Source organism: Toxotes jaculatrix, chromosome 21, assembly GCF_017976425.1.
Source record: "Toxotes jaculatrix isolate fToxJac2 chromosome 21, fToxJac2.pri, whole genome shotgun sequence".
In the NCBI taxonomy this organism is placed as follows: Eukaryota; Metazoa; Chordata; class Actinopteri; family Toxotidae; genus Toxotes; species Toxotes jaculatrix.
Window position 1 is genome coordinate 12,621,345 of NC_054414.1, and position 25,953 is coordinate 12,647,297.

Consider the following 25,953-nt stretch of genomic DNA (forward strand, 5'->3'; position numbering starts at 1 on the left):
ATTGGGAAAGTACTTTGCAGAGTAACTGATGATACTGACATCAATATCCAAACATTCACTGTCCCATCCCCCCAAAAATGAAACGACAGACAAGAGACCTTTGTTAATCTATTATTAATTTATTTAAAAACAAAATCTAATAATGCCAATTGTGCTTTGCTTTGAGAAAGCAAAAAAAAAAAAGTGACTTTTTTTAGTAGCTGGTGATTCTTCTTACAGTAACCACAAGTTCTCTCCACTTGTGTGTGTGTTTTTCTTTAAGTTACAGTCTACAGCTTTCTTTTGGATCCCTACACGAAATAATCTCCATTAACATGCACAAACACAACAACAACAACAAAAAAAACACAACCAAAGAACACTACAGTGTGTTAAAAAGGCACCTGCTCCCCAGATACAGGCATGGTTTTTTTTTATTCTACAAAGTTGTACATAGTTGTATTGGGATGTTGTTAATGCAGCTTCAATAGTAATGAGTGTCAACAACCCCCATGAGCAGTTCATAAAAACTATACCACATGTGTACCGACTCTATCGAGTATTCTACAATATTACGCTGACCTTTTCGGGGACAGATGAGATACATTCAAGAGGTAACAAATTTTATCTCTTACACAAGCAACTATTTTGCTCTTCAACATAATTCACACACTAGACTGTAAACTACAATTCTCAGGTTAAGCAGAGTTCACATTGAAGAGTCGATGATTAAAGGCGACCAGAGGAAACATGCAGTACAGTACGTATAGTGGTTTTGTCCTGGCGGAGGTGTCCCCGCAGTGTGGGGGACTTACACAGACTGTGGGCTCAGAAATGCTTAAAATATCAAAAACTATTGAAGTGAGTTTCAGCACGAACACATTTTTGTGTATTTTGATCACATTCCCATTTAAATAACATACTTTTCTGTTCTTCAACATGCTATGGGTGTCATTTACCAATCCACAAACAAGTTACCTTTTCCACTCCTGACTTACTTTATACATAGATTGAACAAAAACTGCATGAAAATATGCAGAGTTTTAATATTAACTAAAGCTGTACACTGACAAAAAGCATTTAATTTCAACAAGCAGCGGTGTAGACCATAGACCACCAGCTCTTTCAGTATAAATATTCATTTAAATGTGTAGCATCAGACACCCTATTCCCATTTTTATTTTATTGCCCTGACAGATAAAGAATGTTGTTTTCTGAACATTCACACTGTCTTCACATTATCAGTCTCAGATTTGGGTTCCTCCAATCATGACAACGATTCATCAGACCTCCTCTGACCTTTCCAAAAACATGCCCTTCCTCCTTTTCTTATCAGCACATGCACCAACATTAAGTAGGATGTTAAACCTTTATGTCCATGATTTAGAATAAACACATAAAACAAGAGTCCTGTCGTGTTACTAAGTTATTTTACATTAAAACTGATAAATTCACGGGTCCTGGTCAGCGAGGTTCCACTATCAGGTTTTTAACTTTACTCACATTTTACTTTGGTAGTTTGGGCATGTTTTTAGTTTTCATCATCAGCACATTCTGTTACCAGTTTCTATTTCCAGCCTGCCTGATGCAATTATTTTTTACATGCATTTTAGAACAAAAAAAAAATTATATATATATATATCAGAATCTACTTACAGGTAGTTTAAAGTGTGTTTAAACTACATTTTTAGAATAAGATTTGGAGAGATTCAGACAAACATTATTTTAACCGAGAGAAAAAAAGGTAAACCTGACCATTAAGGACGACAGTACAGTTTGTTTTCTGGACCTTTACTGCTTCGCACAGCAGTCTGTGTTTAAAAGTAAACAGCTCAAAGGAGAAAAATGACCTCCTCCTTTTTTAAAAAGTTTCTTGACAGTACAACAGAAACACTACCTTGTTCTCATTAACAGCTAACCTGACCTATTGTTTGAACGGATTACACAGTGGAGTATACAGTTCCTCTGTCTTTTGAATGCCTAACTGTTACAACAAAATTGCTCTCTCAGCAGTGGTTCTATAAAAGGCTTTATACAGTGTTTTCATTATGCAGGAAAAAAAAGATGGTGGTTATCCCAACTCTCTGCGATCCCTGAAAAGCACGACCAAAGAGTTTCTGAGCTTGTTGCGTTTGAACGTAAGTGATGTGACGGCTGGTATTACGGTAAGTATCTTAAGTGTGTGCTATGTAACATTCATTGAAAAGTGAAATTTTGCGCAAACACAAAGACCATAGTCACTCACCATCAGGACCCATAATGAAATGTGTAACTGAATGCACTTAGATATTAGTGGTTTGAATGCACTTAACTGTGATTTCAGGCTTCAACTACACCAAACTTTTAACAGGTACATTTTGTGTTTGCCAAGTAAATATTATTGAGTAACTGAACTGGTTTAGTGCTTATTGTTTTGATATCGTTCACCAGTAACTGTGCAGAATAACTGACCTTAACTGTTCGTACGGAGGATTCGATTTTTAAAGATATTTTTGTATATGAAAATTTGGATATGTACGCGTTTAGCGGGGATGCTGTCCTAGGGTCAGCAAATCGTTCCATCTGATTTTCCTATATCATTAAATTCAATGACACCACAGTGCATGTGTTTAAATGCACTACAAACGAAAGACATTGCTCTCGTGGTCTATGTACAGGAATTTGTTTTCAAAATTTCATCTACATCTATTTATCTCAAACTACATTTTGACATGTTTTCTACTGCGTGTTAACGGAGTGCACTGGAGAGGATACAGCAGTTTTACAAACAAGCAGAGTTAACATAAAAATATCTTAGTTGTTGGTTATGATTACCATTATTTTCTATGCATATTTTGCTTGTTAACTTGTATAGACGAAAGGCAGCTTGTTTTGTTCTGACTGCTGTAAAAGTGGTTCTTATTTTACTAACCTGCTTTAGTATATTTTCTGATCGTTTAAAATATTGATCATATTAAAACCTCTTGATGTCACTGGCAAAGTTCACAAAGAGAGGATGATTCCTAGAAGTACCTCTTTAAATTAACAATACATGTGTTTTATCAGCTGCACAGTTCTAAGACAGGAAGTCATAGACTGGAACAAAAAAGGGAAGACTGGCTTCAAGTCTCTTCCGGCTAACAGCTAACGGTTAGCGGGTTTTACATGAAGGCACTTCCTGGTAAAGCTTTCCACAGAGTAGCACCTGGGATTGTTTTGAAGTAACCAGTAGAAGCCCTTTGTTGGAAGGAGCCCAGGGTCTGAGTTGGGTAGAAAGGTGTCTCGGTCACAGCAGTGTGAAACCTAAGATGTACTGCAGGAGTTTGTTCCGATTGGCCTGAGGTAGAAAGGTGCTGCTCAGCTCCAGAGTGGTCACCTTGTTCTCTCTTCTCTCCTTTAGGACCTACAGAAAAAACACAGGAGGAACGACTTAACTCTGGCTGGAGGAACCTGAACATTCAGCATTCAATCAAACCCTAATGCATTTCAGTAACTGTCAGAAAAACACCATCCAATGAGTATATTTTAAATAAGTGTTAATAACTTTAACCATTCTTTAACCACTCTTACCCCAAGATCTACGAATGTCCTCACTGTGTTCTTGACCAGGTAATGAGTTGCACTTTCACCTGAAAATGAAGAAAATTGGATTACAAAGGATTCAGATATTCTAATATAGACATACTAGAGCTCATTAATGAAATTATATTTCTGAGGTAATCTGCAGTTAATTTCCTTGTTTTTGGGTGTGGGCCCTGGCTCTGTCCATATTACAGTCTTGTGTTAAGAGAATTAGTTCCAGTACTTAATGTGGTTAGTCAGGAAGACTTAGTCTTCTTTGGATTACTGAAGGATCATTCATACAATAAACAGGCAGTGCCTTTTATTTCTTTTTTTCCAGTAGGAACTCTGGATAATGACTTTTAGTCATTGCTTTATTGCAATTTTCCTTTGGTGTACAGTGCTGGATGTCGGGACATATTTCAGTGTTACCATAGGCAGCCACTCCTCTCTCTGTGCGGGTGAGCAGGTATCTGAAGAGCTTCTGGGTGTAGTCAGACTCCACCATGGGCTGACTCAGACTGTGGACGAAGATTGCAGCTCCACTGTAGGCCTCCAGCACAGGGCTGAGCAGTCGCTGAAGGAAGACGAAGAACTCCTGGTGCTCTGTGGAAACGCTCACCTGATTAACACAAATAAAACAAAACAAACAAACAAGACAAGATCAGTGCAAGGTCAGTGACAGTATGTTGCCTGATCAAACACAACTTGAAAAGAGCTCTAGAGGTTGGACAGATCGGTTGGTGATTCTGTTGGCTTTAATAAAACAGTTTAAAATAGTCTTCTTAGGATAGTGTTTCTGAATTGGACCTTTAGGTAGCGATCTCTCTGCTCTTCTCCAAAGTCACTGTCCTCATCCTCCTCGTCACTTCTCCAGGACAGGGGCTCTGGGAACTTTTTGGTCCAAGGTTCCTCTGTGGGACTGGGACTCAGTTCCTCTTGGTCCTCCTGATACACACAAACACAGATTAGACCATCTGGGCCTTCAAAAATGTCACACCACAGATAACACATAAGCAATTACAGTCAACAGCACTTCCCAAAACGTTCACAGTGAGTCAACTTCCAACATTAGTCACAGAGGTTATTGCCATTTTTGTCCACCAGCAGTGAGGTTTGTGTGTGTAAACTGACCTCTGCTACGTAGAGAACTCCATACTGGATCAGCCGGGTCACTGCATCATGGAAAACCTGGTAAATAGTCTGACAGGGCTGTGGGATGGAGAGGAAGAGAGACAGGGAAATATATGGAAGGAAACGTTTGGATTCGTTAAAAAGAGACATAAAAGTTTTTATTTTTCTCACAACTTGATTAACTCAGTTTACACAGTCTACAAAAATGGGGAAACAAAAGTGGGACTTACAGGTGCCACCGCCACCTCATTGGTAAGGAAGTGGGAGAGCCCAGCAGCCTTGCGGATGAGTCTCTCCTGACTAAGAAGGCTACTGGGGCCACCAGACTTGTGATCAGACTCTGATTCCATGACAAGCTCTCGCTGCAGTGACAGGATGCTGCAGGCTGGGGACAAATGGTGACAGAGATTTAACTGCAACGTCTAGGAGTGGGGGAACCAGTCTAACTTACAAGCAGAATTCCTTTCTAGATAAGGGAAGAGGATTTTTCTTTGGAAGAGATGGAGTGATATACCACAGTAAACACAGAACAAGAACTAACACCTTGCTGGCTCAACATACCAATGATTGCATCAGAAATGAAGACGTGGAAAAGGCCATTGCTGTAGAAGTTGAGCTCGAAAAGCGCTGGGACAGTCTGGCTGGGTGCGATAGTGAATTCTCCATTGCGATTTGCACTGCTGGTCACGTTGACACAGTTTCCCAGGAGGTGAAGGGCACGCATGACCACGTCTTCCGAGTTCCCCGAAAAGCCCAGGTCAAAGTCCCGTGAGAGGATCTCCTCCTTCATGTTGAAGAAGTCTTCCACTAGCTTTGACAGCACCACCCCCTGGAGCAGAGAGGAGGAAAAACCCAAGCTCAGAAAAAAAAAAAACTGAAAAAAGAAACGTGGATCATATCCAGTACCTAGTGACTCCATAAATAAATCGAAGCCAAGATTCAGTACAAAAAATGCTGCAGTGGGCTTAAGTTTGTTAAATGGAGTACTGGCCAATTCCTACGAAAGAGAATTTCAGCTAAATACTTTTCACTGTCACCCACTTTCATCAGTGTGCCTGCAGAGGGCAGAGGCCCACCACTTATGTACTGAGGCGCTGAGAGCGGATGCAAGGAGAGTGAGATCCCCAACATAGACATTGACTACTACCATCATGCAGGGGTATGTGACATTTGGATCACCTTGGTGTAAGGGAGGGAGAATGATGGGCAAAAAAAGGGGGAGAAGAAATCTGGGGAACAGAGGGGGGGGATTTAGGGAGGGGCTGTTATTCAGTTGGCAGAATAGCAGGTAGAGGAGGAGATGGAGAAGAAATGAAAAAGCCAGACTTACCTGTCTGTGTCTGTACAGCAGCAGACAGGCCACAATGTGGGTAGACATGATCGCTGATGACTTATTAGCCGCTGTGAGGTAGACACACAACAGAAGGATAACAATATGAAAGCAAAGACATTCGCAATTGATTGGTCTTAACTATGTTTGAAAGTAATGCCCCATAGATGGAAGAGCTCAAACCTCAATCAATGATGAATAAATGTAGCTCTCCAACTTTTAAAAAAGGGCAGTATCCACACCTATTTATGTTTCTTCATTTCAACAGGACTACTATGTCAGACATCAATGATGAGCAAAAGCAAGGTGCACAGACACGATTAGTTGTTACAGCAATCTATGACAAATCTGAAAAATATTTTGCATATTATAAAGTTAGCAAATTTTATCCAAGTGGCATCTTACTGGCTTAAAATACCTCAGTTTAAAAATGTGCTATAAATGAGATTTGTCTTAGCTATAATTAGGAATGACAGGCTTAAAAAGATCCAAAAGAGCTGCTTATCTTGATAGCATGTTAGTGAGACAGAGAAAAGAATATAATGTGTATGCATGTGTCTGAGGACTAGGGTTACTAGCAGTCATCCTGAGCTCAGTCCAAGCTCAGGGGTGTAAAACATTTGTGAGCACTGGTACTGCATTCCTACCCTCTCCTGCTTCTCTCTGCTTCTCTATCCTCCCCTTCATCCTATTGGCTAAAAACAACATGCCATCCAGCTGAAGCCTCTGTGATTGGTTGAGGGTAAAAAAAAAAAAAAGAAAAGAAAAGAAGCTGAATGAGCTGGGGAGAACTGGTTTCTGTAGTGCTACCCCAGGGCAAAAACGCCTTTAGTGATGTGAAGCGGATGGACTGATGCGGTGCTGTGTTGGATTACAATTAAAGGAGACAGTGTGATGTATAGTATTTCATGAGAACTGCCTTTGCTCCAGTTAGCAGGTGTACCTTTAACACAAGACGGAAAGGAGAGCCCTGTGCTTCCAAAAGATTAGAGAGGAGAGCCTCATTAAGCATAAACAATGTGCTCTAATATTTTATTAAATGAAATGTGATTTTTGGGTTTAGCTGAATGTGGCATCCTGGTGAGTTTGTGACAACTCATTACCTCTCATCATACAGAAATATTACAGACAATAGAGGTTCCTATTAAAGAGTAGCAAAATCACTAGCTGCTTGTGATTGTGAATTTCTTACTGAAGAGGACGTGTTTGGCCAGGTTGTTAATAAGTTGTCGTCTGAAGATGTCATCGGGCAGCTCTCTGTTCATCTGCTCCTCCTCCTGCCTGTCGAACAGCTGAGCATCAGGTCTGAAAGAATAACAGCAACAACTAAACATGGAAAGTTGACGCAGATTGAGAAAAGTGGTTCTGATGTCCAATCAAACACCACACCAGCTCATTTCGCTGATTAGCTTCCTTCTCTCTTGTTCAATAGAGATTTATAATAAGTGAAATACAGTATGGTGCGGGAGGGTTTGGTTGAACTGAAAACCATCATAAGCCCTATGACAAATGACTAACAAACACAGGTATATGCTTTATAATATTTAAATGATAATGAAGTGAAATGAATAATGAAGTTAAAAACTTCAAACCCTTGTGTTTTAAATAAACACTAATCTGAGTAAGTCTAAGTAATTAATCTAAGTGAAGCTGATATCTTAGCATATGTCATTATTAATTTACCATTACTCTCCTGGGGCTGTTTCTGCTTATAATTTAGAATGCCAGTGTTACTATACATGTTACAGGCAACTTTGACTGAAATAGTATTTGATGTAGTTTGTGTTCAAAGGGTTGAAGAGGTTTTTAATCGCCTCTGCTGGCATGGGTTCTGAACTTGTGACTCCAGACCAGCTGGGATGGAACGCTGCTGTCCTTGTGGACATATTAATTGACAGTATAAGTATGAACTGAAGTGACCCCTGCCGATGAACTCAAGTGCTGTGCTCATATGTCAGACAACAGACCCTGCTCTGAAGGAGCAGCAGCCAAGTGTGGAGGGTTCATAGTGTTAGAGATGGGACTGTGGGAGTCCTGTCAGTGCATGTGCACTGGTTGGACAAAGATTTCAGTGATATTTAGAGTCGGGAGTGAGTGTGTGTGTGTTTGCACTTACTGAGCAGAAATAATGGTGGGCATCAAGGTATGTTCTAGGGACTCTGGTGGCGGAATATGGCGGCTTCTCTGGGAGCTCAGGTACTCCTTTATTTGACACACAAAAGGTTCATTATAAATACAAACTAAGAGCGTGTAAACAGTGATAACTGGGAGTTGGCTATGAAATTCTGAACCTTTTAAACACTTTTTGGCTTGTTACAACTAAGACCCTAAAATCTATATGACACCACAAATTACAGCTTTTCGTTCTCCAGCAATATATGTGGCCACGATAGCCGTTCTATCTGAATAAAAGCTGATACAGATCTGAGATCAGTCACCTTCAGGGAGAAGGGTTGGTTGAAGTCAACTCGGACACACCCATAGTTCTTCCTCAGCATCCTGAACACTCCACATGCTATTCCCCACAAACTCTCATTCTTCTTGGGCTTGCCCTGGAGGGGTTGAGAAGATCAGACAGTTACAATTTAAAATTAACAACATCCTATCTCAAAAATAAAAGTTTTGTGTGTCAAAAACACAACTGCCTATTTCACTACAATTAAAATGTTTTGTTCCCTGATAGGAAAAAAAAGTTATTTCGATTGTGTGTGTGTTTTTTAATGACAAAACCACAAATAAGCACTCACCAGCTGCTCACTGTTGTAGTTGCCCTCAATAATTCTGTCGTAGGAGATGCCAACTGGCACCACCAGCACGTCTGCGATGGACCCAGTCCACAACGTGTCTACTACGATGGACAGCATGCCTGCACGCGCTGGAGATGGCTTACCGCTGCGGGAGCGTGTACCCTCTAGGTAGACCTCCAAAAACTGGTGCTGACGCAACAACTCCTCTGTGTACTGAAGGGAGATGGATGAAACAGAGAGAAATGTATGAGTGAGAAGGCTGAAGGATAAAGGTGAATGAAAAAGGTGGCACTAAATGTTGTAAGAAGTGAGATAAATGTGCAAACACTATGAGTAAAGGTCATAAAAAGTTTGGTGAAAATCCAATTTGCTGCAAAATCTTCAACATTAAAACAGTGACTCCATTACAAGGTGGAAATTAAGTAATAAGAATACAAGTTATAAATGAGCTCCTCAACACACTGCAGAGAAATGGGCACGTGCCAAGGAAGCCATGCTGTGTAATGGTATCCTCCTGAGACCAGTATGTACACAGCTGTCTTTTGGTATGTAGACACTTTTGAGAAGAGACGCTTTGTCCTAAAATAGACTCTAGGCTGCGGCATTTAGAGTAAGCTGTGAACAGGACATCCAGGTCCAGCTTTCACTAAAGCATGTGAGTTAGAGCAGCACATGGTGTTTTTCTTTTTATTGGTAACACTTTTGCCTGTGGAGGAGTTTGGCTAATTACATTTCTGTGAGTGACACAGCACTGCCAGATTGAGATCTTACCTTCTATCAAATTAAAGTACCGCTTGGTCCACTTTCCACAACTGCAGCAGCAAATTTGTAAACTCTATTTGTAGGGATGTACGGTAAACTACTGGAAATATGTATGACAGCTGCTCATGTCTTCAGCTGATAAGTCCTTATCTTACAGGCACAATACAAACTTATCTTAGAGGGACAATACACAGCCTGTGCCGCTTTTATTATTCTCAACTCTCTCCCACAAACTCTAGACACACTATTTAACAGCCATTCTTAATTCTGATAGACTGGTACAATTAAGTAAATCCACTAAGTCCCCTAGTTATTTGTACAAAGCACACTTAGGGTATTCATGCTACAAGCAGCTTATGATGACAAAGCATTAATATTAACATTAATAGTCATTCACATTAGTTCTACTTCAGGTTTTCTCATTAGCAGAAGCTGGTTAAGCCACATTATCCAAATACTCGAGCTGAACAAAAGGTTGTGATTATTTTCTCGTGCAGTCTGTTCAAAAAACCTTTGCACCGGTGCCTTTCCTGAGATACAAAATGCACACATCAAGATGGAAATACATTATGACCAGTGCCACAGTTGGAAAGGCCTAAACGATCGGCCAAAAAACTATGTTCACTGCATGTTAACAACTGTTAACTCAAAGCTGTGACAATCTGTAGCTACATAACTTAACAGCAGACTCAGCGTATAATAGTGATTCAGTTACTGGCAAAAAGTAGGTTATGAGTTTGAAGAACTAACTTAAACTGACCGCATATGTTTTGGATCCAGGTCAGTAGAGTGAAGAGGAGCACCATATGTCGGCCAATTTCCATCTTAGTTTTACAGCAAACATTACAAGACTGTGGTGGTGTCTACATAACTTCTTTAGAAAGTAAAACGTTATAATGTGTAAGAGTAGAAAACCTATATATTAAGACTAGAAACAGAGAAAAAAAATAGCTGGGCAAACATTATATAACAAAAGCTTTTAACTCTCCCTGTCTGTCACTCAGGAGTGAAAAGAGAGTAGAGCAGAAAATCATGAAGACAACCTGCAGTTACATAATGACATGTTATGACAACAAAAAAACAAACCCACAGACATTAACTGAATTTAGAAACAGTATGTTAAGCCAGGATTTACTGCAGAAGATAAACAGACTCTTGGGACTTACTGCATGTAAGAGCGATCTGTACAAAATGTCTTTCTTCCCATCCCCTGTCTCCTCCATTCTCCGTCGTATGAAGAATCCTCCCAGTTTACGGATCAGAGTACTAGAAGAGGGAAAAACAAGAAAAAAAAGAAACCAAACAATTTTATCAAGTAGCCAAGTTGTCAATTGCTATCAAGAAACTCCTTTTCAAAACTGTCATAATTCAGTAATTTCTACAGGTCTATAATTTGGATTAAAGTGATTAACTGTTATTAAAGTGTGTCACTATTGTAGTGACTCCTCCTTTAAAATTCACAGTTTGATTCTCAACCGCACTTAGGAGGAATTTCATCATATCTTAACCCAGAAAACACGAGATAGGGATTTTTTAAATTGTGTTGTTTTAAGTAAAGATGGTTCAGGTTGATACTTTTTGGGGCCTATATCCAAAGTACCCACGTACTATATAAGATCAGTATGATTTGAGGCAGGTTAGGAAAAAGCAGTTTTACAACCTAACCGGCTATTTGAAATTCCCTCAGTGTAAAAGGAGTGCTTTTGTTGCTTCTCTGGTCTATTTCTAGGAAATTCCCTTTTTTCTGATTTCAGACGCATCTTTGTCTTTTCACTTACAGAGAGGAGACATGCACTTCATCTCTAGATCAAACTTGACATGATGCGTCAAGGGTCTTTTACCTGAGGATGGGGATGCTTAGGTTGTTTCCAGCGGCGATGTGTGGGGCTTTGATGTTGTGACAGAACAGGATCAAGGTGATGAGCAGGTAGTCAATGTGGGATTTGTGGACAGGGAGGAAGACCATGGGCACATTTTGCTATAAAGACAAAATGTAGATGATTTTTTAAAAAACAGAAAATTTTATCTTCTAATTTGATCTAATGTCTCTGGTCAACATACATTTACCATGTACCCATCAGAAATTTTACTATTTCAGACTGCACTGATAATAACTACACATAGCCAGGGCTAAGCAGGACTGCATACATAAAAACATAAAAATCACTGTTATTGTGTCAGTTTGTGAAATGTATTTGTGGTGTGCCTCTTAGACACTGTGTTTATACTGAATGCATAAAAAACACTTTCTGGTACACACACTTTCCGATCATGACGTGTCAGTTCAATCCATATTCTCCCTAAGTGTACTTGCTACTGACCTCTGTCGCAGCTTTCTTGACCATCTCCAGCTGACCTTTGTGGATCTGGATGCTCCAGAAGAAACCATTAAAAAGCCTCAGGAGGACCCACCCTGTCAGCCTGAACAAAAAGAAATGTGAATGTGCAGAACAGAAACAAAGACTCTAAAACTGTAGTTGTGGTAGTATGAAGCCCAACTTAGTGTAAGGTAAGATTCTGCAGCAAAATAAATCTGACAGCAGTACAATGAAAGAGTGTTCGCTGTAGGGTTGGGTTGAGGTGTGGCAATAGTCCTGAGAATGACTGAGGTAATTTTTCTGGTTGCTGTGTACCTGATGAAGGCTGGTGAAATGTTGGCCACCATCTCCTGGAGGAAGGCCCTGGCTTTCTGTTTCACTTTGCTGACAGCTTTGTGCTCCTGGCCAGGCTGGCTGGCTGGAGCATCCAAATCTGTGGCCACCTTCACAATAGCAGTCTCCACCCTGCAATCAACAAAAGCGGAGCCCGAACGTAAGGCTGCATCTTCTAGTTTACGAATGAGTGCTATTGCTATGAGTGTATTGTGCACCTTATCCCCGTCACTTGAAGTGTTTTCACTTCCTGTATAGTTTTATAAGACCAAATTTTCCTAAGACGTCTCATGTTAGGCTGACTCCTACCTGCTGTTGTTGAGCACATTGTCCACCACATTCCTGGGGAACATGTCCTTGTGGACACCTCTCTCCATAACAAACAGCACATAACTCAGCCTGCGCGCCAACCAGCCTCGCTGTCTGCATGAGCACACACAGACACACACGCACCAATGAAAACAAAGCAACACATAAAGTAGAGCATACATTGTCAAACATACTGTATGTGAACAAAATACTAATAAATGCAGTTTAATGCTTTGTATAGAATATCTGGCTTAGAAATTGGTGGTAACTGGTAATTTAACACATTGTCAGGAGCCAGAGAGCAGCCCAGGCTGACGTATCCAGTTGAGTTTTGCCTGCAAAGGTCAGTCACTGGATGCATGTGTCCGGTGTCCACTGACAAATACTTTAAATTATTCATCTGTGTACCTTTCCACTGTTTCACAGATCAGCCCTCTTGACTTATTATACACAGGTTGTTAGAAAGGTGAGCACCTGTCTGTAATGTATTGACTGTTCTATACAGGTGGAGTTTCAGCTCCTGCTCTTGTTGCAAGGTGCAAGGGGCAATTAAAGGGTCATCAGATGCCAAAGAAACATGTGAAAGCCAAACAGCTTGACATGTAGTTTCAGTAGTGGAATATGTTCCTCTTGCCAGGCCAATGGAAAGGAAGTGATACTATACCAGAGAGGATTTTGCTTTGTTTACCTCGTGTGGGTCTCGTTGATGTAGATGACATTGCGCAGTCCCAGAGCTGGAATACTGGGGTTGAACAGCCTCTCCTGGTAACATGAAGAAAGAGGCTTGAATCATCAACATAACTTCAACTAAGAGCCTTAGACACACTGATGGGTTTACAAATGTAAGGAATTAACATATACAAGTGCATTTTATTTTAGTTATTTGTCTTTGATGAGATCTTGGCTCATTACATAGCTTAACAACCTGGGGCCACCAATGTGATTTCTTGGCAAGTTGCATAAAGCCAGTCTGGTTTGGTTTCGCTTTGCTTTACTGCTTGTTTTATTGATATACAGTAATTCTTGTACTCATGCCAAAAGAGTGTTCCCAATGCAATTTCATTGGCTTGTCACATTTCCTTTTTTTTTTTTTACCAAGCAGGATTTTTACTCTGATCATGAGTACTGAGTAAAGAAAGACTTTCTCACTATCATTTAATTGTGAAGACTAACATGCCCGTTTAAGACTCTATAGCTTGGAGTTAAAGAACAGTGTTATTTAGAATTATATTAGAATAAAAAGACAATGTCAAGTTTGTTTCGCCAAAACACATTTAAATGTTCAATGGACTTCAGACATGGAGCAACAATAAATAGTTAGTGGCAGGTGCAATCCACTGCATAATGATCCTTTTCTTCTCAATCATAAACATTCACATTGGAACAAACAATGAACTGGACCTGACTAGAGTCTAGCAAATGAACCCATGTTGGAGTTAATTAGCTGTGGTGTAACATTACCCAGCTCTGTGGTGTACAGGAGTGACAGCAACGGCCCACAAAGGGCCTCTTTCTATTCAGCAGGCCTTCCTTCCATGAACTGGCAACGCAGCGGAGGACTGAGGGGCTGGTGCTGCGGTCCTTGAAACAAAGTCAGACACAAAAATCATTGAGGATAAAGGAATAACACACATAAAAGAGCCTGCTCTGTGTAGCATATTCAATGCTAAAACACGATTAAACACCTATGATCTGAGAAGATGTGCAACGCTGATCCGATAATGGCATTACCAAGATGAATAGTGGACCTGGGTCTGTGGCTTACCGAGTCATCATTGGGATGTTTCCAGCGGTTACACCACTGCTCTCCGTTGTTGACCTGCAGCAATAAACCATCTGACAACTCCATATTCTCTGCTGTCCTGAGCCCTCCCTCCAGATCACACACCACTAGCTGGTAAGCTGTGAAGATATCATAGGGTTACATTTCAAATCATTTTAATACAGTCATCATCACTCCAGGCAATCTGCTAGTCTACATACTCTAAGACAGCACTGGCGTCAGATAATGTTATAATTTGCTTTTTGTGTGACACCTCATGTCAGTCAGATCATACTTCCAAATACGCTATATGAGCATCTTAATGAGAAACTACAGACAAACCACCATTTGTAAATGAATGACAACTCCTGTGAGTCTTAGCCATATGTGTGCTGTCAAAACCTTATGCGAAATTTAGTTCAGTGCAAAAATATACTGTGCAGCAATGGGATGGGAATTCAGCTCTCAATAATATAAATATATTATTGTAATACACGCAAGTAGCTCTCCAAAAGCTCCACCATCTGCCACCAGATGTCACAAGGCTCATTTTGCTGTGAAGGCCAAAGAAACTCAGTGCAACTCGCCCAGCTAGTATGAGTTGGGTTTACTGAACACCTGTCTGCTCCAGTTAGGCCATATTTTCCAAATAATGTGGGGGCTACATTGTTTCACTCATGCCCAGACTCTCTGGATACATTTATAGGCTGGTCCACTGTGGTTTGAATAACCAACAACAATCCCCACCAAAAAATATTATGCAGGACACATCCAAACATCTGAGAGCGTACGACGTTTGTGATAAACTAGGTGGCAGTCTCGCTTAAAAAAAGAGCCTCTTATGCAGCTCAGATGGTTGGATTTTCTTTATACTGGTTTTACCTTTTTCCTCTCACTTATTTTTTTACTTTGTCTATAAGTCTTTACTTATCTTGCTTTAAGTTGCACTTCTGCTTGTGAGCTATTTTAAAAATGCGGATGCCACACACCACAAGAGGGTGAAAGACTTTTTCAAAAGGCACCAAAGCATCTTCAGATATCAAACAACAGACAGCTGAAAACTGTTTTGCTGTTCATAAACAACTTCAACTCTCAAATGACTGTTGACAGAAAACTAACCCCAACCTTTAACTCAAATTGTCAAACTAAGTTGTTAAGCTTTTTAAAGATAAATATTAATAAAACAATGCTCAAAACAATTGCCACCAAAGCAGACAAAAAATATATTTTTTTAAAATCCTTTTTTGTTTTAGTTAATGCTGCGTAACTAATTTATGCAACTGATATTTTGTGATAATGTTCTTAGAACAAAAACACTAAAATACAATTTCAGGCCATTGTATGACCTGAAATGACCACATAAACATCACACGTTGTCCTACAGTATGTTGGTCATTGTCTTGCTAACCCTTTGTTGCACTGGAGGTGTGCAGCATCTGGGCCCCAAATACCTACAAACACAATAAAAAACTCTGACATTGCCCCAACCTGCCTGTTGTTTCCATGTTGTTTTCCGTCTAATTATTAGCAGGTGAATGGTGTGGTCACTGCAGTGGGGCACACTGGCCTTGGTTTGTTTAGTCCCACACTGAACATTTCAGTGCTTTTTTAAAGACACTTTTCTGAAGCCCTGCGCAATAATGACAACAGGCCATAACCAACATCTTTGTATGATGTCAGGCAAACTACAGATTACATGATTTCTAAGAGAAGGCCTACAGAGACGAGGACAAAGTGCAAAGAGAGCACAAAGGTAATTAACAGAAAGCACTGCAGCCAGTGCCCCTCATTAGCTTGAAAATAGGTTAGTGAGTCATTTGATGAATGAAAGCTTTTGCACCAAACATTGTACAGTATATGCATCAGTTAAGGGACAGTGCAGCTCCATCTTTCTGTGAATGATAAGCCCAAGATAGACAGCAGACATGCATATCTTTGTGCAAAAATGCTCCTGCCTAACCAGTGTACAGCAGTGAATGAATGCACTTTGAACAACTGTCTTCTCGTAGTGTTGTGGTGGTAGTAGGTGATATGCACACTGATGAGGAAAAACTGGATATTCAAAAGGGTGAATGACCGAGAGTACACCTCTTGATGGGGTGACTTTGCTGGAAGCAAAACAAAGAAGCTAAAGAATGAGGATCTGGTGGGATTAGGTAACAGGTGAAGGTAGCCTTAGTACAACATTTAAGTTTCCATGCAAGTAAAAGTCCAAGCTAATGTGGAGTAATAAGACTTAATTTTCTAGTTTTCACATGAAAAAAAAAGATGTGATATCCATCTTATCATCTAAATCATATTCAATCATAAGAGTGTGTCAGCATGATCACATTTGCTGCTTTTTAGGAATGTTCCAATAATGCTTATGAAGAACATACCAATAGCCAAAATGTATACATCTACATCAGAAGATGCAGGCTTTGATGTTCTTTGTGCAGACAGGCATATTGTTTATCACGGAAACTGTGGCTTTGCTTATGTTTTTGATTATGTTAAGCTGATACCAGGGGAGACAGCCGATGTCCAACCCGCTCACATTTTATTTCCTCCTTTCAGACGACAGAAACACCCCTGATCATGCACACTGTAAACGACTAGGTTAATCCGTCTCACATGCCGCAAGCTGTCTGCAATAAGCAGGTCAAACAGGAGAAGTCTCTGTGTGACAGATGGGGTGTGCAAATAACTGGCAGTGCAGACAACAATGGCACAGAACAGGCAGCGCCGTCGTGTTTGGATAAAAGCTGCTATCTCCACATAAAACCCGGCTCCAGTTTTCCTGGGGTTCGTGTTAAGTTATTAAACCACGTCTTGTTCAGTTTCTGTCACCGTCTCTGGCACGTTGCGAGACTCACGAAGGAGACCCTTTAACTTCACGTTAGACACGTTAGTTCAATCTATATCACTGGAGCAGATATAGCAAGTCAAGGTGAGATCTACGGTGCCATGCTTTCAAGAGTCCTCCTGAACTCAATGTCAATGTACAGTAGCCTGACCGGCTAACATCAGGTTAAATCTTTAAAATCAGTCTTAGTACGCTTAGGCTTTTACCGGTCACACATATGTTCACGACGTCGTGTAACTAACGTTACAATGCAGTTATTGTTTCCATGACAATACACGCGCGGCGTTAGTCACAGTTACTTGGACGTCGGCGATGTAGCTAGCACTAGCTCGCTAGCCAGGCTGCAGGGAGAGAGAAACCTCACTTACCTTGAATATTGTGTTACGCTGACTCATATCTCAAAAATAAACCCCGTCGACTAAACTTCGCTCAGCTGCTGAGGACTTCAGCGTCCTTGACTCTTCACACGCTAGCTCCACTGTCCTCAAAAGACCGGGCGGCACGGCTCTGACATACTGGCAAACAGAGATGTGTGACAAGAGGAAGGAGCGTCGTTGTTTTGGGCCAGCAGCCAACTACAGCGATTGTTGTTCATCCAGCGGCCAGAAGAGGGCAGGCCTCTGCCTCTACATTAAGTTTTTTACCTCTTCACTATCATCAGCTGCGACATTGAATTAATGTCTCTTTCTGGATTAAACATTTTTTTCTTTCGTTGAATAAGACAATTCAGCATTCAGGAATATCTCAACAAGAAACAAAACAATTAAACAATAAAATAAACACAAAGAGCAAACATTTTCAAAACAACAGTCATTGAAACATGGATGTAGTGCGCCCTCTCGTGGTCACATATTCACCGTACGTTTTCTTGGACCGTACCACTGTGCTTTGATGGGGAGATAAATCAGTGTACCCCGGGTTACTTTTAAGGCACAGTATGCTGTAGATATAAAAAATAAAATATTTCTATTTAAAACAATGTTTTACTACTTACTTACTTAGTCACTGATCAATTTATGTCTGTATTTACAATTCTCTGTTTTTGCCACAGTTGACCCACCCATGAGGATAGCTATAATGGTAACGACTCAGGCTTTCTATTTCCTTCCTTCGTTTCTATCAAGCTAGCGGCAGCCATGAGGTGAGCTACATGTCTGAGTATTAAATATGTTTTTTTTATTCTAAGCAAACATGTAATCGTGTTGTTGGGGTTGGTAATTAAAACAAGAGGAAAGACTCGGGTTCTGTTCAGCCTAGAGTAAAGTTGTCCGTTTCTTTCACAATGCACGTAGGGCCTATCGTGGTGAGCTAATCTAGCTAAGTTAGCTGAGACATGTCACAACATGTTATACCACAGGTCCTAAGTGGCGAATCAGCTGGCAACAGTACAGTTTTTTTTAGCGTGTTGAGACAGTGTTAGTCGAATAAGTTGGTCAGCAAAGTCAGTTAAATAAACAAGCTGTAAGAAAATCTCACAAAAAATAGGTACTGAACAGCAGTTGGATATATTAAGATAGCTGGGTGAGATTGTTAATGAAATGCCCGATGAACTTGTCATATCGGTACAGTTTAGGGTAATCCAGTAGTTAAAACTTATAGTAGTAGTATACCTTGAATTGGGAATTATGAGAATACTTTAGTATTTTGTACGTTTCTGTTTGTTTGATAAGCTACATAATGGTAAAATTTGAACTAGAAACTTTGATTACACCTTACGTTTTTTTCACTACACATTTCAGTCAGTACAATAGTAAGTAGTAAGTTAAAGAAGAAGAAAATGTGGAATCAAATGAGATGACCCATTACTACTTGCTATAATATGTTCATAGAGAATCTTAAAGGCTTCATAGCACTTTGTGGAGATCACAAGCTAATATTTTCGCTTTGTTTATCCAGCATGCTCAGGCTCCAGAAGCGCTTGGCGTCCAGCGTCCTGCGCTGTGGCAAGAAGAAGGTGTGGCTGGACCCCAACGAAACCAATGAGATTGCCAATGCAAACTCTCGTAAGTTGCTTACTTTGCTTTTGAGAGTGCTCTCTCTGTATATTTGCAGTAAGGACCCCTTAAACTAGCTCATCCTTCGTCTGTATTGACTTGCTTTTGTGCTGCAGGCCAGCAGATCCGAAAACTGGTAAAGGATGGCTTGATCATCAGAAAACCTGTGACGGTCCATTCCCGTGCTCGTTGCCGCAAGAACACACTGGCACGCCGCAAGGGACGTCACATGGGTTATGGTGCGTAACTGATTCACAAGTGTTCTTTTTCTTTTCCACATTTGTTTAACAAATATAGTTTACGTGTCATTTAAATACGTGTTGAATCCCATAAACACGAGCTGTGCCATTTTAATTTTCATAATTTATTTAACTTACCGTTTTCTTCTGGTTCCAGGTAAGAGAAAAGGTACAGCCAATGCCCGAATGCCAGAAAAGCTGTCTTGGATGCGGCGCATGAGAATCCTGCGTCGTCTTCTTCGTCGCTACAGGGAGTCGAAGAAAATTGACAGGCACATGTAAGTATGAATTTCAGTACACATAGCTAGTGAACAAGTAAGTGTTTTTTTAATTGCAGTTTCATGAAGAGAATTTTCTTTGTGCCACTCTGATTTGTTTTCTGTTTCTACCAGGTATCACAGTCTCTACCTGAAGGCCAAGGGTAATGTCTTCAAAAACAAACGCATCCTGATGGAGCACATCCACAAACTGAAGGCAGATAAGGCTCGCAAGAAGCTTCTAGCGTAAGTTCCTGTTTTTTTATTTCATTCATAGCTTAATATCTTCGTATTAAACATTTGGTCTTTCTGGAAGAGTTCATGTATAATGACATTTTTTTTGGTTAATCTTACATTGTCAGAGTGAAGTAATTTTAATCTGTGTGTTTATGTTCTTTTACCCATCCAGTGACCAGGCTGAGGCTCGGCGCTCAAAGACAAAGGAGGCTCGCAAACGCAGAGAAGAGCGTCTCCTGGCCAAGAAGGAAGAGATCATTAAGAACTTGTCAAAGGAGGAGGAAACTGCAAAGAAGTGAATCTAAGCCAAACATTTTCTTCTCAGATTCCACTTTTTGTTGTTTAATAAATTTGGATGAAAGTGACTCATTGTTTTGTGGTTATTATTGTCTATTTGATGTCAGTTGCAGTTTGGGAGTTAAGTGACTTGATGTGAGGGGACATAAGCTACAGTAGACGAGCACATTTGTGGTTGTCATCCTGTAGTGTGGTGCAGTGATTTCACCTCAAAAAAGCATTTTTTTTTCCAAAATAAAAATTGCAAAGGCATCCACCCACCTTTTTTTATGTGACCATGAATTTTTTGGGAGATATTTTTACAGGTTAGTGCAGTTCAGTACAGTAATCTTGTTCATTTGGCTAAGAAAATGCTGTCCATACTGTACTTTTGACTAATGTTCCCAACAGTCCAAGAGGGGGCAGCAGAACACAAGTACCAGATTCTTATAGGCAAAACAATGAGATGTTTGCACTGTTTCTGTCATGCAGATGTTTAAAACACTAAATAATATCTACAGATTTAGTAATTAATGATCTACTTTGTCACCAATCCTGGGGCCTCACCAGTTTCATGAACAATATTCAATCACATTTTAGTTCTATAACCACACGAGCAGACTGACGTTGGACTCAGTTTCCGGGCAATAGAATAGTAACCAAGGATACTACAGGACAAAATGAAAATGACCGTCAGTGATTTACATTATAGCAGTAGATCAGTGTTGTACACAGATGTAAGCAGTGTTACGTCTCTGCACACAAACTTCTCACTATGCTGCATTAACATAAAAGATTATCTGTCAATATTTATTGAACGTACTTTTTTATTGGGTGTAAACTGTGCAAACTTCAAGTACTCTCGAATCGTGGTCTGTTCTGTATTTGCACTACCTACTCTTGGATGTTTATTTATACAAATGATTGAACAAAGAGTACAGCAGCATCTGCCCATCACTGTGTTGGCATGGTGTCTTACACAACTGTGTGTGCGAAACAGCAACTGTCCTTATGTTTTCTTTTACTTTTTTAAAAAGCACAAATGCCTTCACAGCCAATCGAGCTCTTCCTCTACCCCACCTGAAGGCAAGTAACAAAACCAGAACAGTCTAAACAGATATATTACCCCAGCCACATTAAACCTGTGCTGCTGATGCTCCAGTCATCCAGTCGTTTTCACTTCTTGCTCAGGCCTTGAAGGATTCTTTCTTCCATGCTCCCTGGAGAAGGTGTGACTGAAGTGTTTGCAGATGTATCCATCGCTAACTGGTGCAGACAGGCAGCTGTGTATCTGTGTGTGTGGATATGAGACAGAGAGTTAGAGGGATTCTCCTCAGGTCTATGCAAAGCAGCTTGTAGTCAGCAATTAAGATCGTATGTGAATGGCACTGGTGTTTTAATAACCTCAACTGCTTGATATCTGATGGAAAATATATAAGATATACTGATGACAATTTATAGTCATGAATCTAGAAACACAAAATACACTTCACTCAAGGGTTGAACCTCTGTCAACTTGCCCTAAAAAGATCACTGCCAGCTCACTGGCAGATGTCTACCTGTTTCAGCTCTGGGTTGTAGTAGCTGCTGTTTGTGGATCGCTTACCGTCATGCATAAACAATAGGACACCCAAGCTTGAGAGGCTGACAGTGAAGAGCCTTCATATTTAAAATCTGGGTTTCAAAGGCCTTGAGGAGCTGGAATGAAGGCTTACACAGCATAATGCATCTGCTTAGCTTGACATCCTGATTTAATTTTGATGCACAGTAGCTTCACACACTTTACTTTCACTAAAAATGCAGTTTAAGTGAATGTAATCATTCCTAAATGGCTCTGCAGTGTATATATAAAGACAAAACCAGTCATGTAAATCTATGTGAGATCTACAGAAAGATGTCACTGGGATTACTGAAGGAGAAAACAGGCTTTGTGCAGTGAGGCCATTTTGTAGCTCACTTAATGTATTTCTTCATTACCAGGAGGCACTCCTATTTCCTGAAGCGTGAGCCTTAATGGGATTAGATAAGGAGGAGGAATATGAGCTGAAATGAAGCGCCGCTCTTTATTACACTTGGCCTTCAACCCAGGCAAAACAAATGGAGCACTCTCCAGAGTTCAAGAGATCTTTAATAACAATTGAGATGAGGAGATGAAAGTAATTAAAGGAAGATTATTTTTAAATATAAGAACAGTTGTCTAACATCTAAAGGAATTACCCTGCACATGCCATTTGACTGTTTGGGCTGCCTCTGTCTGGCATATAATAAACTAGTCATTCATCCTATCAGCTGGCATGTACTTCATCTCAGAGAATGATGTTTGACTCTTGACATGTGCAACATTATTGTTAATCTAAACACTATCAGGTATCATGAGACCTTTTGGATTCACAGGGGCTCTAGAGGATGGATTGGTAAATGTCAAGTGAAATGTTAATGACACCCAGCCAAATTCTTAACCTTACAACACAGTCACCTGCTTAGAAAGTGGCACTATTAACCTCATCCTCTTCTCTCAATCTTTTTTATCCTTCTCACGATTATCATTATTGTTTTCTTTTATTCTCTCTTTCCTCATATTTATCTTTCACTCACCTCTATTACCTAAGTACTTTGGTTTATAGATGGGGTATATAATACCATCAGAAAGCAGAAAGAAGGGGTAGGATTCAGGAGGTTTAATTCTCTCTCTCTCTCTCATGTCTGTCTCTTTTAAGCTCTGATTGAAAGAGGGATTGATAGAGCTCAGTGATCACAGATCACACACAGATCAATCGGACAGACAACGCTGTCAGATCCTATGCCTCAGCACTGTCCTCTTAAAAGCTGGTGGTTTTACACTTTTACACTGCTTCACACTCATCCTGTCTTATATATTTATGATTTTATTGTGAAATGTTCAATAACAAAATTGCTATAATAAAAGGTAAAATACTCTGACAAAACTACCACGTCTCCTTGGGCAACTTGTATTTTCACAATAAATATGGGTAATTTGAGGTGATATTAAAAGTACTGTGCTGGTTTTCAGGATATATTTTTATTCACCCGCTGTCTCTGCTGAGGGGCCTCATTTAACATTTGGATTTCAATCCTAAGAAACTGTAAGAGTGGTACACACACAGTTGTCAGTTACGATTTGGAAAGTATAACCACAGCTTACAGTAAGAGCAGACAGAGCTTAACAGCAGACCAAGCAAAATGAATCAATACGGCTGTAAGCAGTGCCAGATACAGCACTAAACTAAATGCTTCATTTAATAATAAATGAGTCAGCTCTGCTCCATTCATCAATAACTGATAAAAATGCTAAATAAATCTGTTTTCAGATGATGATTCATTTTCTCACTTTATGAAAGAATTGTATGAAATTAAATGAATGCTTTTGGTGTTTGGTTACAAAAATACAGCAATAACTAAATTGTTTTAGTGATTTGTTTTACAGGAACGAGCAAACCTCCTAAAGTCTAACCATCTACACATGAGCCTGGAGGGTATATATATGTGTGTGTGTGTACATTGTGTACATAAACAATCAAACGAATACAGCAAGGATGAAAATAAAAAGCCTCTGAGGAGGGAACTAGAAAGTGAGAGTTGAGGAAAAGGGCACGAGCTCAGTGCCAGATCAGTGAATCTGAGCTTCAGAGAGTAGACGATATATTATTAAACGTCATTATGCTTAATGTGTAATCCACCACTGCTTAAAGATTATGATCAATAATACTCAAATATGAAGGACATATCTGCTGTAGTTACATTTGGCTTCCTTCACCTGGTTAGAAAACAGCTCACTGTGAAAATACAGAGAACCAAACACATCAAACATCTAAATGTGAACAGAGAAGAAATCATTTTTGAGCAAGTATGAAAATCACGTGTGAAAGATTCCCTTGCATCTAGACATGAATATTTGCCTGTAAATAAAGTGTTGATGAGATAGAGGGCCAGATGGTTTCCCTTAGAAAAAAAAATCAAGGAAGCAAAACAACCTGACAACATGATGACATTAGTAAAAGAAATATCTTCTGTTAAATCATTCGAAGAAAAACAATTTTGATCATTAAAGAACATGTGGCGCCATGGTAGTAAGATACCAGAATTAAGATATTTCATCTTGAAGGTCAAAGGGGAAAAATGAATGATCCTCAACAATATGGCTGCCAATTAGAAGAGTCTGTTGTGTACAGGATGTTGGGAATAGATGGCAAGATTGAGAAATAATTCAAGATGAAGAATCTTTTAAGCTTTAAATCACACACTGCCAAATAGTCACACACTGTTGTACAAATTGTTTGATCAATTTGTACTTCCACTTTATGCAATTCAGACAGTTTCTTCCCACAACAATATCACAGCTAAAGAAAGAGGATTTTTTTCCCCCTGTATTTCTCACTGTTTTCATCTCTGTGCTCTGTCTTCTTAACGTCTCTTTCTTTCTCAGTCCTGTCCTCCTCTGCCCTCTTTCTCAAAAGCTTGCACTTTCCTTTGTAAAAACATATCAGGCAAGGCAAGACTTATTACCAACTCTTCCCCTGTCTTGCTGATTCCTCACTATGCTGAATATTCTGCCTTCTTCATCTTCCTGTTTGTCATGACACAGTTGTTGACTTGAGCGGCAAGAGAAAAAAGTAGCTTCAGCTGATAGCAACCAAAGCATCTTTAGCAAAACAGAGCGACTCCAATTATCCTCTAATCCCTGCGCCTTGAAGGCAGAAACCCCAAAGTCTGTGACACACTTAAAATTCAGTAGATTATTTTTGCCTATGCTCTTCATACCAGGACAGGACATATTAGAGGGTCCTTAGTGGGAGCAGGACTAAAGTGAGCACTTGATTGAACAGAGTCTATAAGGAAAACAGGGGACTGATGGAAAGTGAAGTATCTGTGTGTGTGAATATATATATATATATATATATATATACACACACAGAGAAAAGAGAGAGGTGGAGTAGCTGAAAAATTAATATCTTCAGATCCACAAATGCACCGTGATATGAGCCGTGGGGAAAGAGAGCGCAAAGAAATCCTGTCCCGTGGATTTCAAATTCTTTTCTTGGTGACTTAATGGATTTTGAAGTGAGCTTTCAAGATTTTAGTGCGTGTTGGATTTGGAAACCATTTAAGGTCAGGGACTGCTGAGGTTGGGGAGGTAAGGCATAAAAAGGACCTGTGGCAACGCACTTTCCAATGCCTGAGAAGAAACATGCAACTGTGCAGCTGAGACAAGGATGCTGCAGACAGGATCTGAGACCAAAGACCTTGTGTTTGGTCTGCAGTTACTCTGTGTCTTACCTGTACTGCCCTCCAACACCAAAATGCTCTTTCTTCCTATTTGGTCGAAACTGAGTTAGGGAAGAAATCTGATATGCTGTGAAAATAATATCGTAAAATTTAAAGTCACTACAAAATGAGCTAAAACAATTGTTAAAATCAACTAAAATGCAGTTACTGATACCACACAGCTGAGCTAAAGCAAGAATGCAAAAGTAGCAATGCTAGCAGGTGAAATATTTTGATGATGTTAGTATTTCAGTTTATTCTGCATAAGTTAGCTCAATTCAAATTCTGTGAAGACAAATGTAGTGAGTAACCAGCTTGTCCTGCTAAAATCTAACTAGCATAGGAGCGTAGACTAAATATGTAACAAGAAAGCAGTATTAACTAGGAAGCCTAAGTGACTGAGGAAACCTTAAGTGATAGAGAGTGTGTTTACACAACCACTGGGGAAATGGAAACTCTACTTTGACCATGCAACTAATGCAGAGTTGGAGCATTAGTTGGAGATAAATCACCAGAGGCCCCACAGTCATTAACAAGAATCAGCACTAAAGCGAACTAACCTTTTTAAACCTTGATCTAAGCAACAGTAAAGCAACTAGAGAGCCATT

General features: G+C 39.9%; 2 protein-coding genes across 2 annotated transcripts; one reads left to right on the forward strand and one right to left on the reverse strand.

Annotated features, from left to right (window-relative positions):
• Positions 1-98: 98 nt before the first annotated feature.
• On the reverse strand, positions 99-17,609 carry gpam (glycerol-3-phosphate acyltransferase, mitochondrial). The gene is made up of 21 exons (XM_041066910.1): positions 17,428-17,609; positions 14,218-14,354; positions 13,914-14,033; positions 13,141-13,214; positions 12,453-12,566; positions 12,126-12,275; positions 11,814-11,913; positions 11,334-11,470; positions 10,659-10,758; positions 8,731-8,943; positions 8,422-8,535; positions 8,100-8,185; positions 7,176-7,288; positions 5,984-6,054; positions 5,215-5,482; positions 4,884-5,038; positions 4,654-4,731; positions 4,330-4,467; positions 3,952-4,141; positions 3,529-3,587; positions 99-3,361 (listed from the first exon to the last, which is right to left on the reverse strand). Exons 2-21 carry the CDS (start codon positions 14,299-14,301, stop codon positions 3,245-3,247), a joined length of 2,481 nt encoding a protein of 826 aa, XP_040922844.1. The 5' UTR covers positions 14,302-14,354; positions 17,428-17,609; the 3' UTR covers positions 99-3,244.
• Positions 17,610-18,139: 530 nt separating this feature from the next.
• LOC121201201 (60S ribosomal protein L19-like) lies at positions 18,140-20,151 on the forward strand. Its single transcript, XM_041066911.1, has 6 exons — positions 18,140-18,200; positions 18,956-19,062; positions 19,170-19,292; positions 19,450-19,570; positions 19,685-19,795; positions 19,959-20,151. Exons 1-6 carry the CDS (start codon positions 18,196-18,198, stop codon positions 20,083-20,085), a joined length of 594 nt encoding a protein of 197 aa, XP_040922845.1. The 5' UTR covers positions 18,140-18,195; the 3' UTR covers positions 20,086-20,151.
• The last annotated feature ends 5,802 nt before the right edge of the window (positions 20,152-25,953 follow it).